We start from the raw sequence: 17,360 nt of genomic DNA, 5'->3' as shown, positions 1-17,360 counted from the left end.
CACGCTCAGTAGTGAGGCAGTGCTGTGGAGTCGGAGTCAGGTAAATTGAGGAGTCAGAGGCTTGGCTTACCGACTCCACAGCCCTTGCTACCAGCACACACATCAAAAATATCCATAGGGTCTGAATCATCTGACAGAAGCCAAAATAATAATGTACTTTTGGCATTTATTGAGTTAGTATTCCTTTTTTTTTTAAACTGTATAGAATAGCGTAGTCAGCCTTGCATCCCTATACAGTGGCATAGAAGGGATTTATATGTTGGGAAATAGCTCCGCCATATTTCTCCAGTGTACAACACAAACTGAGTGTAAGTAGACCCAAAAAGTATTAGGTGGGCATAAAGTGGAAGAATAAGAGTATTATTTGGCCACTTTTATAACATTTCCCCTTAGGTTAAAAAAAAACAAAAACTTGATCCAACCCTGCCTTAATATGAAAAAGGAAATATCCTTTGAATGAAATTTTCTTTTATTTTAGTGTATTCTTACATTTTTAGAATGAAATGCATTCAGATATAGTCATAGAAGTCACATGGTGTCTATATACGAATGTGCATTGACAGGTCACAAGTTCCTTTAATCCTCTGTCCGTCATTCTTGGTGATGAAGCCGTGTGAAGACATAATGGCACACATTGGTAATGGATATCAGTCTACATAGGGCAGATTTTGTTTTCTGACATTGGAAGCTGTGCAAATGAGTTGCAGCTGCTCTGCTCTTCTTCTGTCTTTCGGTTGTTTGTGGATAAGTGCGCTGCTATGGTATGCATCTCACCACCGTGGGTTGTGCGGTTAAGCACCATCCGCTCTGTGGTTGGATTATTCGATTCCTTCAGTTGTAAGTCATTGCAGTGAAACATCTGAAGTAGACACCTCCGGAACTGGAAGAAAACAATAAGTTATCGTTAGAATAGAAGAAACATTATCAACCACAAGTTGTATCAAAACTAAAAGGAAACAATAAATGCAAGTTTCGAAACACCAGAGGATTCACATAGGGATAATAAATAGCTTTTATTCCATCCTGATGTGCTTTGGAACTTTTGAAGCTTGCATTGCTTTGGACCTTGTGTGAGGTCATCCCGAGCCAGCACGTAGTAATCATTGGTGCATAAGAATCGCTCACTGGACTCAGGAAACCATAAATTATCTAAGTGCGTGTTGCTTTGAGCCACACTGACACATTTTAAGTTGTTTTTTTTTTGCATGAAGTCTATTTTGTAACCATTGTTTTCTTGACTACACTTATACCAAACAACTTTTCACAGCAAGTATTTGAGAGATATATTCATCTCCATCGCGCATAGCAAATTTCAACCAAAGATGCACCTTGCTTCCCAAGCTTTACTCCTCCATACTTGTTCCCAGTCACCTCACATCCATTTCCCCACTTCCCTGAATGAAAAAGCCTCCCAAAATAGGTAGAGACAGATTGCACCTGACAGTAGGCAGTATGCAGACTGCAAATTAGACAAACCAAAGACACTTAGTGGCCTGCACTGTGGAGTGATTTTTCAAGGTTTTAGGTAGGTTTGGGGAGGCCATTGTGGTGCCCCTGAGGGTTCAGTCGCCACAGAGGTACTGCACCTCACCCAGATGTGTGGTGTCTCCTTCTCTCAGGTAAGGAGGGAATGCTGCCCGGAACCCCAACACCCACATTCAACACTACACTGCTCCAGGCCGGCTGGAAGGGCAAGATGCACTGTTTCCTGCTGAGCCCTGTCCCTGACTGGAGTGGGGGGAACCAAAGGTAGGGGGAACCAGTAGTGGGTGTGGGTGGAGGAAGTAGAGTAGGGGAGCACCATAGTAGGAGGTATATTTAAAGGGAAGCCATCTTAGGGTGGCAGGTCAGTCAGTGAGCAGTCTGAGGAGCAGAGTCTCTTCAGGAGCTCTGCTCCATGTGTGGGGCCTAGTGATAGAGGCCCAGGAGGGGAGCAGAGGAGAAAGGCTCTGTTCTACAGAAGGGATCCCAGGGGGTACGGTGAGTGCAGGACGGCACCCGTACGCCCCGAATCTGCCAGGTGTCAGAGGGATCAGGCCGCAAGAAGGGGACCGGCCCCTGGACCAGCCGTGTTACTCCAGGTCTCGACTGGAAAAACCGGAGGCTTCTGACTTTTATGGTGCAGTTGCCACAGCCTCATCTTAGTCACCGTGAGGGTCAAGTAGGTCCGGGAACTCCAGGTTGCCCAGAGGGACTTCAGAGCACCCGATCGGAACTGTGCGTGGGGAAGCGCAGGCAGGAGGGAGAAGACCCAGCGTGAGAAGTCGGTCTAGCAAAGAACATAAGGAAAGCAGGGTTCCGTCAAGCACTCCTGACACATCTGAGGAAGAGCTGAACCCCCGGTCCGGTGAACGCAGCGCGACGTGGGAGGCTGACACCTGTGCAGTGTACCTGTGGAACTTACATAAGAACTGTGAGTAAAAACTCGGATGACTGCACTGCACTGCCTCCGTCAATTATTTCAGCTGCACCATCTCTCCCTCTGCACTACAAGTCCCAGCATCACCACCCACCATCAAACTCCACACTGCCCCGGGGGCCCGCTCCGCCTGTGGGGAGCAGAAACATCCCAGCTGCCATCCCATCACCCCCCGGAGGCCTGCAGCAGCGCTGGTAATCCTTACCAGGTACCACAGGTGGCGTCACAAACTATTTACTTTATTTTTATTTCCATCCAAGTTCCAATCCCCTTTTTCAAGAGTGACCCCAGGGTACCGGCCCGGGAGCCGACCACCGCGACATCCCCAAACAAGGCAAAGGCCCGGGTATGGAGTCGACCCCATCCCCTGGGTGCCTCACCATGAGATTTGTCAACTTTTCCAGAAGAGTTGTCAAGAAGGCCTTATAGGCAGTGTCTGACTGGAGTTACATTGACTCTAGGGGTTCACTATTAAGCTACATGCAAATATTAATTACCTTCATTCACAAATGTACGTATTCCTCTATATAATAATAAACTAGGTAGTTTGTTGAATGAATGATGAGATGCTGCTATTTTCTGTACATAGTGAATCAAATGTATTGGGCCGAAAACTACTCATGATAGGGGTAAGTGATTTACTCCTGCAGAGGGGCCCACCGGAGGATTCACCTGTTACCCTGTGGGCCAGTTCCAGCCTCTTTATAGGTGTCAGTTTATCATGATCATTTTCCTTTTAGATAAAGAAAAATCAGGATTACATATACAGTAAGTCCTGAGTCTCATCACATTATTAATTCTTCTAATAAGAATATGGCCCCGATTACTGTTCCTACTGGGATGTCATTTCAGTTTCTCGGAATTCTGAAATGCCGGTTTTGCTTGGTGATCAGCTGCCATACTTTGTACATGGAGCTGCTCTATGAACACGATTAATTGTGTTCAGAAAACTTGATTATTTTTGATAATGTGATAAATAGAATTAAAAATTATATTGTCTTACCCCTGGAAAATCATTCCACAGTGCAGACCACTAGGTGTGACACTTCTGTCTAACTTGCAGTCAACTTACTTCCTGTTGCAAAGTGCAATCTGTCTCTAGCACAGACATGATGATAGATTACAGGAAGAGACAGGGCTCTTTGGTTCTCTGCTCCTGCTTTCCTGTCTGCCAATAGTATGATATACCTAATCTGACATGGATTTTAAAAAGTAAGTGCAAAAGCCTCATCAATTCTAAGATTTATTTAATAATATATACAGTTTATATTGTGAAATCAGGCAAGTGATCAACTTTAATCTGTTCCCGCACAGCACCCTAATGGGATATGACCAACAAGAATGCATTCTTGTAGGAATATGGATCCCTTTTTTTTAGGATTTTTTTTTTTTTTTAAAATAGTGAAAATGTAATGGCCCTTAGCTGAATACCAGATAAACAGTCATATTTTACTAGAGTTTGCCAAAAAGAAACGGTTCTTGAACTTTGTTGAAGAACATCCATTCTTGACACCACAGAGTGAACACATCAATCACTTGTTTTATCATCAGTGTCCTAGGAGAAATGCCAATCAATTCCATTCAAGAAGAACCAGAAATGCTATATTCAATGTTACTGTTCCATGTACAAAGAAGGAAGCTTAGATCAAAGTTTTCCCTAGAGATTTTGAATAGTTTTCTTCAACAAATACGCGTCTAGGCAATAATTGGTTCATAAAAACACTATCCCACAAATAATTGGCATGGGCAAACTGAAATATTACTTTCAGTTAATTTATTGCTTGTATTGTTGTGGTTTGTCAGTTTAGCAGTAAACTCTCTCTGGTTTAAAAATAGGGTAAAACCTTAAAACACACATCAGTCCTTTAATTAAAATTCTGCCGTCTATCCATGTCACAGATGGAAAAAATGCAATTTTAGGAACACAAAACAAGTATGTACAAATGGGTGAAATAAGTATTGAACATGTCACCAGTTTTTTAAGTAAATATATTTACAAAGGTGCTATTGACATGAAATTCTTAACAGATGTCAGTAGCAACCCATCCAATCCTCACAGGCAAAGAAATCACACCATAAATGTCCATAAATTAAGTTATGTGTAATAATGAAAAATGACATAGAGAAAAAGTATTGAACACACTTACTGAAATTTATTTAATACTTCGTACAAAAGCTTTTGTTGGTGATGACAACTTCAAGACGCCTCCTGTATGGAGAAACTAGTCACAGGCATTGCTCAGGTGTGATTTCGGCTCATTCTTCCACACAAACACTCTTCAAATCCTGAAGTTTCCGTGGGCTCCTTCTACAAACTCAGAGCTTTAGTTTGTTCCATACATTTTCTACTGGATTCAGGTCTGGTGATTGGCTCGGCCATTCTAGCAGCTTTATTTTTACTACTTTTTCCCTGTGTTATTTCTCATTATTACGCATAACTTAATATATGGACATCTATGGTTTGATTTTACCTGTGTGGATTGGATGGATTGTTACCAACATCTGGTGAGAATTTTATGTCAATAGCAACTTTACTTAAAAAATCAGTGATGTGTTCAATACTTATTTCACCCTCTGCATATGTCCCAAATTAAAAAAACAAAAAAAACTTGTGAAATGCTGCACATATATATCAAATAGTGGTGTACTCTGGCTATGTCCCAGATTGAAAAGAAATCTGAACAGTGCACCAGAATCTTAGTAGAGATGCAGAGATAAATTTAAATTATATACTTTCAAACAGCAAGGGAGCGAAAGCAAGCAAAGAAACACAATCAAGACCAACCTATTTTCTTTGAGAGAGATTTGAAAATCTTGAGTGCTTATGGGATATCCATGGGATATGCTATAAATGTGTACAACATTAGGATCCCTTCATTAAGATCTGCATATATCTCGAGAACGGGATGCAAGATCAATGGGAATGCTGACTATTTTTCCGCTGACAACAGCGTGCAATGGGGGTCTCTTCTGAAGATAGTGGGATCTGCATCTAGTATACATTTAAAAAAAATATATATATATATATATATATATATATATATATATATATATATATATATATATACACTGCTCAAAAACATAAAGGGAACACTCAAATAACATATCCTAGATCTGAATGAATGAAATATTCTCATTGAATACTTTGTTCTGTACAAAGTTGAATGTGCGGACAACAAAATCACACAAAAATCATCAATGGAAATCAAATTTATTAACCAATTGAGGCCTGGATTTAGAGTCACCCCCAAAATTAAAGTGGAAAAACACACTACAGGCTGATCCAACTTTGATATAATGTCCTTAAAACAAGTCAAAATGAGGCTCAGTATTGTGTGTGGCCTCCACATGCCTGTATGACCTCTCTACAATGCCTGGGCATGCTCCTGATGAGGTTGCGGATGGTCTCCTGTGGGATCTCCTCCCAGACCTGGACTAAAGCATCCGCTAACTCCTGGACAGTCTGTGGTGTAACGTGACGTTGGTGGATGGAGCGAGACATGATGTCCCAGATGTGCTCAATCGGATTCAGGTCTGGGGAACGGGTGGTCCAGTCCATAGCTTCAATGCCTTCATCTTGCAGGAACTGCTGACACACTCCAGCCACATGAGGTCTGGCATTGTCCTGCATTAGAAGGAACCCAGGGCCAACCGCACCAGCATATGGACTCAGAAGGGGTCTGAGGATCTCATCTCGGTACCTAATGGCAGTCAGGCTACCTCTGGCGAGCACATGTAGGGTTGTGAAGCCCTCCAAAGACATGCCACCCCACACCATTACTGACCCACTGCCAAACCGGTCATGCTGAAGGATGTTGCAGGCCGCAGATCGCTCTCCACGGCATCTCCAGGCTCTGTCACGTCTGTCACATGAGCTCAGTGTGAACCTGCTTTCATCTGTGAAGAGCACTGGGCGCCAGTGGCGACTTTACCAATCCTGGTGTTCTGCCAAGCGTCCTGCACGGTATTTGGCTGTGAGCACAACCCCCATCTGTGGACGTCGGGCCCTCATACCACCCTCATGGAGTTGGTTTCTAACCGTTTGTGCAGACACATGCACATTTGTGGCCTGCTGTAGGTCATTTTGCAGGGCTCTGGCAGTGCTCCTCCTGTTCCTCCTTGCACAAAGGCGGAGGTAGCGGTCCTGCTGCTGGGTTGTTGCCCTCCTACCGCCTCCTCCACGTCTCCTGGTGTACTGGCCTGTCACCTGGTAGCGCCTCCAGCCTCTGGGCACTACGCTGACAGACACAGCAAACCTTCTTGCCACAGCTCACATTGATGTGCCATCCTGGATGAGCTGCACTACCTGAGCAACTTCTGTGGGTTGTAGAGTCCAGTCTCATGCGACCACGAGTGTGAAAGCACAACCAACATTCAAAAGTGACCAAAACATCAGCCAGAAAGCATTGGTACTGAGATGCGGTCTGTGGTCCCCACCTGCAGAAACACTTCTTTATTGAGGGTGTCTTGATAATTGCCAATAATTTCCACCTATTGTCTATTCCATTTGCACAACAGCATGTGAAATTGATTGTCAATCAGTGTTGCTTCCTAAGTGGACAGTATGATTTCACAGAAGTTTGATTTACTTGGAGTTATATTCTGTTTTTTAAGTGTTCCCTTTATTTTTTTGAGCAGTGTATATATATATATACACTGCACAGTACACCAGGATTGGCAAAGTTGCCACTGGCGCCCTGTGCTCTTCACAGATGAAAGCAGGTTCACACTGAGCACATGTGACAGACGTGACAGAGTCTGGAGACGCCGTGGAGAGTGATCTGCTGCCTGCAACATCCTTCAGCATGACCAGTTTGGCAGTGGGTCAGTAATGGTGTGGGGTGGCATTTCTTTGGAGGGCCGCACAGCCCTCCATGTGCGCGCCAGAGGTAGCCTGACTGCCATTAGGCTCCATCCACCAATGTCACGTTGCACCACAGACTGTCCAGGAGTTGGCGGATGCTTTAGTCCAGGTCTGGGAGGAGATCCCACAGGAGACCATCCGCAACCTCATCAGGAGCATGCCCAGGCGTTGTAGGGAGGTCATACAGGCACGTGGAGGCCACACACAATACCGAGCCTCATTTTGACTTGTTTTAAGGACATTACATCAAAGTTGGATCAGCCTGTAGTGTGATTTTCCACTTTAATTTTGGGGGTGACTCCAAATCCAGGCCTCCATTGGTTAATAAATTTGATCTCCATTGATGATTTTTGTGTGATTTTGTTGTCAGCACATTCATCTTTGTATAGAACAAAGTATTCAATGAGAATATTTCATTCATTCAGATCTAGGATGTGTTATTTGAGTGTTCCCTTTATTTTTTCGAGCAGTGTATATACTTACACACACTCAGGGGCAGACAGGCCATTGGGGGGCTTGGGCAGCTGCTCAGGCGCCCAAGAGGTAAGGGATCCCACTACCACCTCCAAGTCAGCAAGCAGCTTCTGTTATAGACAAAACTATTAGACTGCAGAGGGTCCACATACTTTTTTTTGTATAGGGGCCCTTTTTCTCTCCGTGTCCACCACTGTGTATACTGTACCTGTTTGTTCATAAATACGTAAATAATGGGGTTATACATGGAAGCAGTTTTTGCGAAGAATGCTGGGATTGCTGAGAGACGTGGATCCAACTCTATGGTGGGATGCGCCGTGACCAGGATAGAAAAGGCAGCATATGGCGACCAGCAAATGAGAAAAGCCAGGATCATTATTACAACCATCCGAGTGACTTCCTTCTCTGGTTTCCTGGAAGATCCAAGCCTGCTCTGAGTGTCGGACACCTAAGAAGAGAGAAAGTCACTACTATTACTTTTTTATTTGCATTTAGGCTTACAATTCAAAACTACTGCCTTCTGTGTAGCACCAACATATTCCATAATGCTGTACAGTTCCTGAGCTAATACCTTGTGGTGGAATTCATTAAAATGTAGGAATTTAATTTGCACGTAAGACAACCCAAATTCAATATATTGCCATTGACCTGTGCAATGTCCCATCATGCATTTAACGCAGTTTCCACATTACCACAATCAAATCAGTTTAGTTTTCAGATCTAGATACTTCGATATTAATCCCACAGATCTCTGGACTGCTGGAGATATTAAATGCAATTGATCTAAACTGAGCAGCACCTTTTGGGTACCCAGTATACATACAAAGGTAATGTATGTGTACAGGAGAATGGCAGACACAGGGGCGTAACAATTGCGGTTGCAGAGATCGCGACCGGGCCCGTGAAGATGAGGAGCCCACCGATGCCCTCACAAACTTCAACGGGATGTCATCTGAAGTGTATTGGGGGTCAGTCGGCGGCAATACACATTGCCAGCCAATCAGAGGCCAGCAGTTGATGTCGGTGTCCACGTGACTGGGGGCGCATGGCAGTGACTTCATGCGCTCGTGTTGCTTGCACGCTGAAGTCATCTGCCGGCTTCAGAAGAGGACACCGTGCAGCGAGGAAAGGTGAGTATAATTGTTTCTTTTTTTCTATGCGTTAAATAATAGCAGCAGAATGGGGGACATATATACCAGGATGGGGGATATTTATATACCAGGATTGGGCCCAGTATAAGGGACATGTATACCAGGATGGGGAATATACAGTATATCAGGGTGGGGCCCGGGATAAGGGACATATATACCAGGATGGTGGATATATATACCAGGATGGGGCCCAGTATAAGGGACACATATACCAGGATGGGAGACATACATACCAGGATGGGGAATATACAGTATATCAGTGTGGGGCCAGAATAAGGGACATATATACCAGGATGGTGGGCATACATCCTTGGATGGGGCCCTATATAAGGGACATGTATACCAGGATGGGGGACATACATACCAGGATGGGGAATATACAGTATATCAGGGTGGGGCCCGGGATAAGGGACATATATACCAGTATGGGGCCCAATATAAGGGACATATATACCAGGATGAGGGACATACATACCAGGATGGGAAATATACAGTATATCAGGATGGGGCCCGGGATAAGGGACATATATACCAGGATGGTGGATATATATACCAGGATGGGGCCCAGTATAAGGGACCCATATACCAGGATGGGGGACATACATACCAGGATGGCGAATATACAGTATATTAGGGTGGGGCCAGGATAAGGGACATACCAGGATGATGGACATACATACCAGGATGGGGCCCAGTATAAGGGACATGTATACCAGGATGGGGGACATACATATCAGGATGGCGAATATACAGTATATCAGGGTGGGGCCAGGATAAGGGACATATATACCAGGATGATGGACATACATACCAGGATGGGGCCCAGTATAAGGGACATGTATACCAGGATGGGGGACATACATATCAGGATGGCGAATATACTGTATATCAGGGTGGGGCCCAGGATAAGGGACATGTATACCAGGATGGTGGATATATATACAGTGAAGGAAATAATTATTTGATCCCTAGCTATTTTTGTAAGTTTGCCCACTGACAAAGACCTGAAGGCTGTGTGCACACGATGCGTTTTTAATGCGTTTCCGCAGCGTTTTTGCAGCTGCAGAAACGCATTAAAAACGCATGGTAGAAGGGCAGCAATGTTCCCCAATGATAATCCGCATGTGCTGTGCACATGCTGCGGAAATTTCCGCTGCGGATTATCATTGCGGAAAAAAACGCAGCACTACCAATTATTTTGCGGAAGTGCTGCGTCTTCGCTGCCATTGACTTGCATTAGACCGCATGTATTACGCATCACTGTATATGTAGATGCGTAATCCAAGCGTTCTAATGTGCGGATGGTACCCGGGTGTAGATGAGAGGAGAGTCTCCTCCACACCCAGGTACCATTAAAAAATCTGTAAAAAAAGAATAAAATAAAAAATAAATGTATACTTAACTTCTGTCGGCCCGCGCAGCGCTCCTGCTTGGTTCCCGGCACTTTGCAGTGAGTTGAAGGACCTGCGCTGACGTCAGAGTCATGTGACGGGTCACGTGACGCTGACGTCAGCAGGTCTTTCAATTCACTGTTGCCGGCAAGGGAGAACGGAGTGAGCAGGACAGCGCGGGCCATCAGAGGGTAAGTATACATTTATTTTTTTATTTTTACCACTCTCTCGGGTCACATTATATAAATCCATGCCGTTTTCATGGATTTATATAGTGTGACCTAGTTGTCACAAGCACTTTCCAAGTGATGCTAATCGCTTGGAAAGCGCTTGTCAATTCGCATGCGGAAATGTCAGTGGGTAACCGCTCCATTTCCGCATGTCCCTGGCAGGAAAATGCATGTACAATCCGCAAGCATTTTTTCTGCCAGGGAAATGCAGAAACACTCAGGAAAAAATCCTGAGCATTTCTGCATCGTGGGCACATAGCCGAACAATCTATAATTTTAAGGGTAGGTTAATTTTAACATTAAGAGATAGAATATCCAAAATAAAATCAAGAAAATCACATTGTATAAATTAGATAAATTTATTTGCATTTTGCAGTGAGAAATGAGTATTTGATCCCTCTGGCAAACAACACTTAATACTTGTTGGCAAGCATAGACGTCAGACGTTGTTTGTAGTTGATGATGAGGGTTGCGCAAATGTCAGGAGGAAATTTGATCTGCTCCTCTTTGCAGATCATCTCTAAATCATTCAGATTTTGAGGCTGTCGGTTGGCAACTCAGAGCTTCAACTCCCTCCATAAGTTTTCTATGGGATTAAGGTCTGGAGACTGGCTAGGCCACTACATGGCCTTAATGTGCTTCTTTTTTGAGCCACTCCTTTGTTGCCTTGGCTGTATGTTTTGGGTCATTGTCTTGCTGGAAGACCCAGCCACGACCCATTTTTAATGTACTGGTGGAGGGAAGGAGGTTGTCACTCAGGATTTTACGGCACATGGCTCCATCCATTCTCCAATTGATGCGGTGAAGTAGTCCTGTGCACTTAGCAGAGAAACACCCCAAAACATAATGTTTCCACCTCCATGCTTGACAGTTGGGACGGTGTTCTTTGGGTCATAGGCAGCATTTCTCTTCCTCCAAACACGCCGAGTTGAGTTAATGCCAAAGAGCTCAATTTTTGTCTCATCTGACCACAGCACCTTCTCCCAATAACTCACAGAATCATCCAGGTGTTCATTGGCAAACTTCAGATGGGCCTGCACATGTGTCTTCTTGAGCAGGGGGACCTTGTGGGCACGGCAGGATTTTAAACCTTTAAGGCGTAATGTGTTACCAATGGTTTCCTTGGTGACTGTGGTCCCAGCTGCCTTGAGGTCATTAACAAGTTCCCCCCGTGTAGTTTTAGGCTGATCTCTCACCTTCCTCGTGATCAAGGATACCCAACGAGGTGAGATTTTGCATGGTGCCCCAGATCGATGTCGATTGACAGTCATTTTGTATTTCTTCAATTTTCTTACTATTGCACCAACAGTTGTCTCATTCTCACCCAGCATCTTACTTATGGTTTTGTAGCCCATTCCAGCTTTGTGCAGGTCTATGATCTTGTCCCTGACATCCTTAGAAAGCTCATTGGTCTTGCCCATGTTGTAGAGGTTAGAGTCTGACTGATTAATTGAGTCTGTGGACAGGAGTCTTTTATACAGGTGACTATGTAAGACAGCTGTCTTTAATGCAGGTAACGAGTTGATTAGGAGCGTCTAACTAGTCTGTAGGAGCCAGAACTCATAATGGTTTGTAGGGCATCAAATACTTATTTCTCACTGCAAAATGCAAATACATTTATCTAATTTTTAAAATGTGATTTTCTTGATTTTTTTTGGATATTCTATCTCTCAATGTTAAAATTAACCTACCCTTAAAATTATAGACTGTCCATGTCTTTGTCAGTGGGAAAACTTACAAAAACAGCAGGGGATCAAATAATTATTTCCTTCATTGTATGTCAGGGTGGGGCCATATAAATAAGGGACATACAGTTATATGAAAAAGTTTGGGCACCCCTATTAATCTTAAGCTTAATGTTTTATAAAAATTGGTGTTTTTGCAACAGCTATTGCAGTTTGATATATGTAATAACTGTTGGACACAGTAATGTTTCTGCCTTGAAATGAGGTTTATTGTACTAACAGAAAATGTGCAATCTGCATTCAAACAAAATCTGACAGGTGCATAAGTATGGGCACCTCACCAGAAAAGTGACATTAATATTTAGTAGATCCTCCTTTTGCAAAAATAACAGCCTCTAGTCGCTTCCTGTAGCTTTTAATGAGTTCCTGGATCCTGGATGAAGGTATTTTTGACCATTCCTCTTTACAAAACAATTCCAGTTCAGTTAAGTTTGATGGTCGCCGAGCATGGACAGCCCTCTTCAAATGATCCCACAGATGTTCAATGATATTCAGGTCTGGGGACTGGGATGGCCATCCCAAAACATTGTAATTGTTCCTCGGCATGAATGTCTGAGTAGATTTGGAGTGGTGTTTTGGATCATTGTCTTGCTGAAAGATCCATCCCCTGCGTAACTTCAACTTTGTCACTGATTCTTGAACATTATTGTTAAGAATCTGCTGATACTGAGTGGAATCCATGCATCCCTCAACTTTAACAAGATTCCCGGTGCCGGCATTGGCCACACAGCCCCAAAGCATGATGGAACCTCCACCAAATTTTACTGTGGGTAGCAAGTGTTTTTCTTGGAATGCTGTGTTTTTTTGCCGCCATGCATAACGCCTTTTTGTATGACCAAACAACTCAATCTTGGTTTCATCAGTCCACAGGACCTTCTTCCAAAACGAAATTGGCTTCTCCAAATGTGCTTTTGCATACCTCAGCTGACTCTGTTTGTGGCGTGCTTGCAGAAACGACTTCTTTCGCATCACTCTCCCATACAGCTTCTCCTTGTGCAAAGTGCGTTGTATAGTTGACCGATGCACAGTGACACCATCTGCAGCAAGTTGATGCTGCAGCTCTCTGGAGGGGGTCTGAGGATTGTCCTTGACTGATCTCACCATTCTTCTTCTCTGCCTTTCTGATGTTTTTCTTGGCCTGCCACTTCTGGCCTCAACCCTAGAAAGCATGACCATAAAAATCTACATTTTCACATACCTGGGGCCTTTTAGGCCCGTGTGCAAATAACATGGAATAACTCAAACAAAAATGACAAACAACTATATACCTGAGGAATACCTAGAGTTTCAAAATTCTAACTAAAGTAATCTTGCCGAAAATAGAAAACAATTAACAGGGCGGGCCGGCGAGGCCCCAGGTATGCGTTCTAGGGTTAACAAGAACTGTCCCTGTGTTCTTCCATTTCCTTACTATGTTTCTCACAGTGGAAACTGACAGGTTAAATCGCTGAGACAGCTTTTTGTATCCTTCCCCTGAACAACTATGTTGAATAATCTTTGTTTTCAGATCATTTGACAGTTGTTTTGAGGAGCCCATGATGCCACTCTTCAGAGGAGATTCTAACAGGAGAACAACTTGCAAGTGGCCACTTTAAGTAGCTTTTCTCATGATTGCATACACCTGGCTATGAAGTTCAAAGCTCAATGAGGTTACAAAACCAAAAAAAGTGCTTTAGTAAGTCAGTAAAAAGTAGGTAGGAGTATTTAAAACAAGAAAATGATAAGGGTGCCCATACTTATGTACCTGTCAAATTTTGTTTGAATGCAGATTGCACATTTTCTGTTAGTACAATAAACCTCATTTCAAGGCAGAAACATTACTGTGTCCAACAGTTATTACACATATCAAACTGAAATAGCTGTTGCAAAAACACCAATTTTTATAAAACATTAAGCTTAAGATTAATAGGGATGCCCAAACTTTTTCATATAACTGTATAAACCAGGATGGTGGATATATATACCAAGATGGGGCCCAGGATAAGGGGCATATATACCAGGATGGAGGATATATATACCAGTGCATATATACAGTGCAGACCAAAAGTTTGGACACACCTTCATTTAAAGATTTTTCTGTATTTTCATGACTTTGGAAATTGTACATTCACACTGAAGGCATCAAAACTATGAATTAACACATGTGGAATTATATACTTCACAAAAAAGTGTGAAACAACTGAAAATATGTCTTATATTCTAGGTTCTTCAAAGTAGCCACCTTTTGCTTTGATGACTGCTTTGCACTCTCTTGGCATTCTCTTGATGAGCTTCAAGAGGTAGTCACCGGAAATGGTTTTCACTTCACAGGTGTGCCCTGTCAGGTTTAATAAGTGGGATTTTTTGCCTTATAAATGGGGTTGGGACCATCAGTTGTGTTGTGCAGAAGTCAGGTGGATACACAGCTGATAGTCCTACTGAATAGACTGTTAGCTGCTTTTTTCTTGCCATAATACAAATTCTAAATAAAGAAAAACGAGTGGCCATCATTACTTTGAGAAGTGAAGGTCAGTCAGTTCGAAAAATTGGGAAAACTTTGAAAGTGTCCCCAAGTGCAGTTGCAAAAACCATCAAGCGCTACAAAGATACTGGCTCACATGAGGACCGCCCCAGGAAAGGAAGACCAAGAGTCACCTCTGCTTCTGAGGATAAGTTTATCCGAGTCACCAGCCTCAGAAATCGCAGGTTAACAGCAGCTCAGATTAGAGACCAGGTCAATGCCACACAGAGTTCTAGCAGCAGACACATCTCTTCAACAACTGTTAAGAGGAGACTTTGTGCAGCAGGCCTTCATGGTAAAATAGTTGCTAAGAAACCACTGCTAAGGACAGGCAACAAGCAGAAGAGACTTGTTTGGGCTAAAGAACACAAGGAATGGATATTAGACCAGTGGAAATCTGAGCTTTGGTCTGATGAGTCCAAATTTGAGATCTTTGGTTCCAATCACCGTGTCTTTGTGCGACGCAGAAAAGGTGAACGGATGGACTCTACATGCCTGGTTCCCACCGTGAAGCATGGAGGAGGAGGTGTGATGGTGTGGGGGTGCTTTGCTGGTGACACTGTTGGGGATTTATTCAAAATTGAAGGCATTCTGAACCAGCATGGCTACCACAGCATCTTGCAGCGGCATGCTATTCCATCCGGTTTGCGTGTAGTTGGACCATCATTTATTTTTCAACAGGACAATGACCCCAAACACACCTCCAGGCTGTGTAAGGGCTATTTGACCAAGAAGGAGAGTGATGGGGTGCTGCGCCAGATGACCTGGCCTCCACAGTCACCAGACCTGAACTCAATCGAGATGGTTTGGGGTGAGCTGGACCGCAGAGTGAAGGCAAAAGGGCCAACAAGTGCTAAGCATCTCTCGGAACGCCTTCAAGATTGTTGGAAGACCATTTCCGGTGACTACCTCTTGAAGCTCATCAAGAGAATGCCAAGAGTGTGAAAAGCAGTCATCAAAGCAAAAGGTGGCTACTTTGAAGAACCTAGAATATAAGACATATTTTTAGTTGTTTCACACTTTTTTGTTAAGTATATAATTCCACATGTGTTAATTCATAGTTTTGATGCCTTCAGTGTGAATGTACAATTTTCATCGTCATGAAAATACAGAAAAATCTTTAAATGAGAAGGTGTGTCCAAACTTTTGGTCTGTACTGTATATACCAGGATGGGGCCCAGTATAAGGGACATATATACCAGGATGGGGGACATACATACCAGGATGGGGCCCAGGATAAGGGACATACATACCAGGATGATGGATATGTAACAACAGAAGAAACAGCTAAATATTTCCATGATATAAGCAAATGTACTACTTTTCGCAAGTAGTTTTTAAGAAGCATACCATTTTAATGGAGCAGTAGCCACACATGCGCCCTCCAGTCCTCTCATTGTCTATGTGACTTCTGGAGATAGCCTAGTATGGTGCCTCTGCTATCTTGGACATTGTCATAGACAATGAGTATAAGGTTGGATGTCACTTATCTTCTAAATCTGGTGATGTTTTTGCCTATTCTTGCATCTTTCCGTTCCTGAGATATGGCGCCTTCTTCCCTGTATATAAATCTAGTCTTCCTAAGCAGGGGGGTCATGGTCCTCAAGGAACCTCCCACAGAGAAAAGGTGATCATAACGCTCCTTTTGCTAACAAGATTAGATTTACATATAGCTAAGAGGGATCCAGAGGGGTGCAGAAACAAAATAAAAAATTCCAGATGACATTTTGCTGAAATCAGTGGGTGGTGGTCTAATCCAGACATCCGTAGTGCTCCAGCGCAAAAATCACCCTTTGCAAAACTTGTCTGATTAAGGCCAATTTTGGACATCTGACATTCCTGGTCTGAGTATTTACCACGGTATCTAGACCGGCTGCAGGTCTCCTAACCCGAACTCAGCACCGTTATAGGCATATATGAAACTGTTAAGGTCAAATGACCGTCCGGACGTCATGGTCCATCGGGCTGTGAATGTCAGACATATTAAACCTGGGAAACCTAGCTGAGCCCATTTGCCTCCTTCACTAGAGAGCAAAAAGATGCGCCCCTCTCTAGTCCGGCTGTGCGGATGCTGGACCATCTCTATTCTTCACCCTTCTTCTATGTAGTCTTATTCTCAACAAAATAATCCCAAGGGGAAAGGTCACTGCCTCCTAAAAGATCATCTATCTCTCTAAAGACATACCGGTATTTTCAAGGTGTTTCATAACAATTTTCAGTACTTTGTGACATATGAAAAAAGTCTTATTGGCAGTGACCTGTTCTTATGACAGTAGGATAAGCCACCAGGATCCCCCTTTCCTGGTGCAATCACGCAGAACCTAAAAGGGACTTCATTCTTATTTTTGCTATATGACCCTACATCCCAATGTATATCACTGTTCTTGGTTGACTTTACGTTATGCGTATAGTTTTGTCCTTAGAATTCACGAAAGACCCATGCGCTTTTAGTTGTGGTTGTCAGGGTGGTGGTGCAATGTTATTATTTTACAGACTGTGACATTTGGAGTATTAGGTTTTTACAATGAGAATGATGATGATGTCAGTATATGGCTGATTAAAAGCTCTAAAAGTTCATATACCTAT

At 43.3% G+C, this 17,360-nt stretch overlaps 1 protein-coding gene across 1 annotated transcript in view; it reads right to left on the bottom strand.

The window, feature by feature from the left end:
* Positions 1–591: 591 nt before the first annotated feature.
* The window catches only part of LOC141271241 (opsin-VA-like), a 120,803-nt gene continuing 104,034 nt past the window's right edge, over positions 592–17,360 (bottom strand). The window contains exons 4-5 of the mRNA XM_073681358.1: positions 7,966–8,205; positions 592–880 (exon numbers count right to left, since the gene is read on the bottom strand). Coding sequence (XP_073537459.1) covers positions 653–880; positions 7,966–8,205 — 468 coding nt within the window. The 3' untranslated portion in view covers positions 592–652. The remainder of the gene's footprint in view (positions 881–7,965; positions 8,206–17,360) is intronic.

This window comes from Phyllobates terribilis, unplaced genomic scaffold, assembly GCF_046119375.1.
Source record: "Phyllobates terribilis strain yellow unplaced genomic scaffold, ASM4611937v1 Scaffold_5__5_contigs__length_657084704, whole genome shotgun sequence".
Classification (NCBI taxonomy): Eukaryota; Metazoa; Chordata; class Amphibia; order Anura; family Dendrobatidae; genus Phyllobates; species Phyllobates terribilis.
This window is presented reverse-complemented; position numbering and strand designations above follow the sequence as displayed.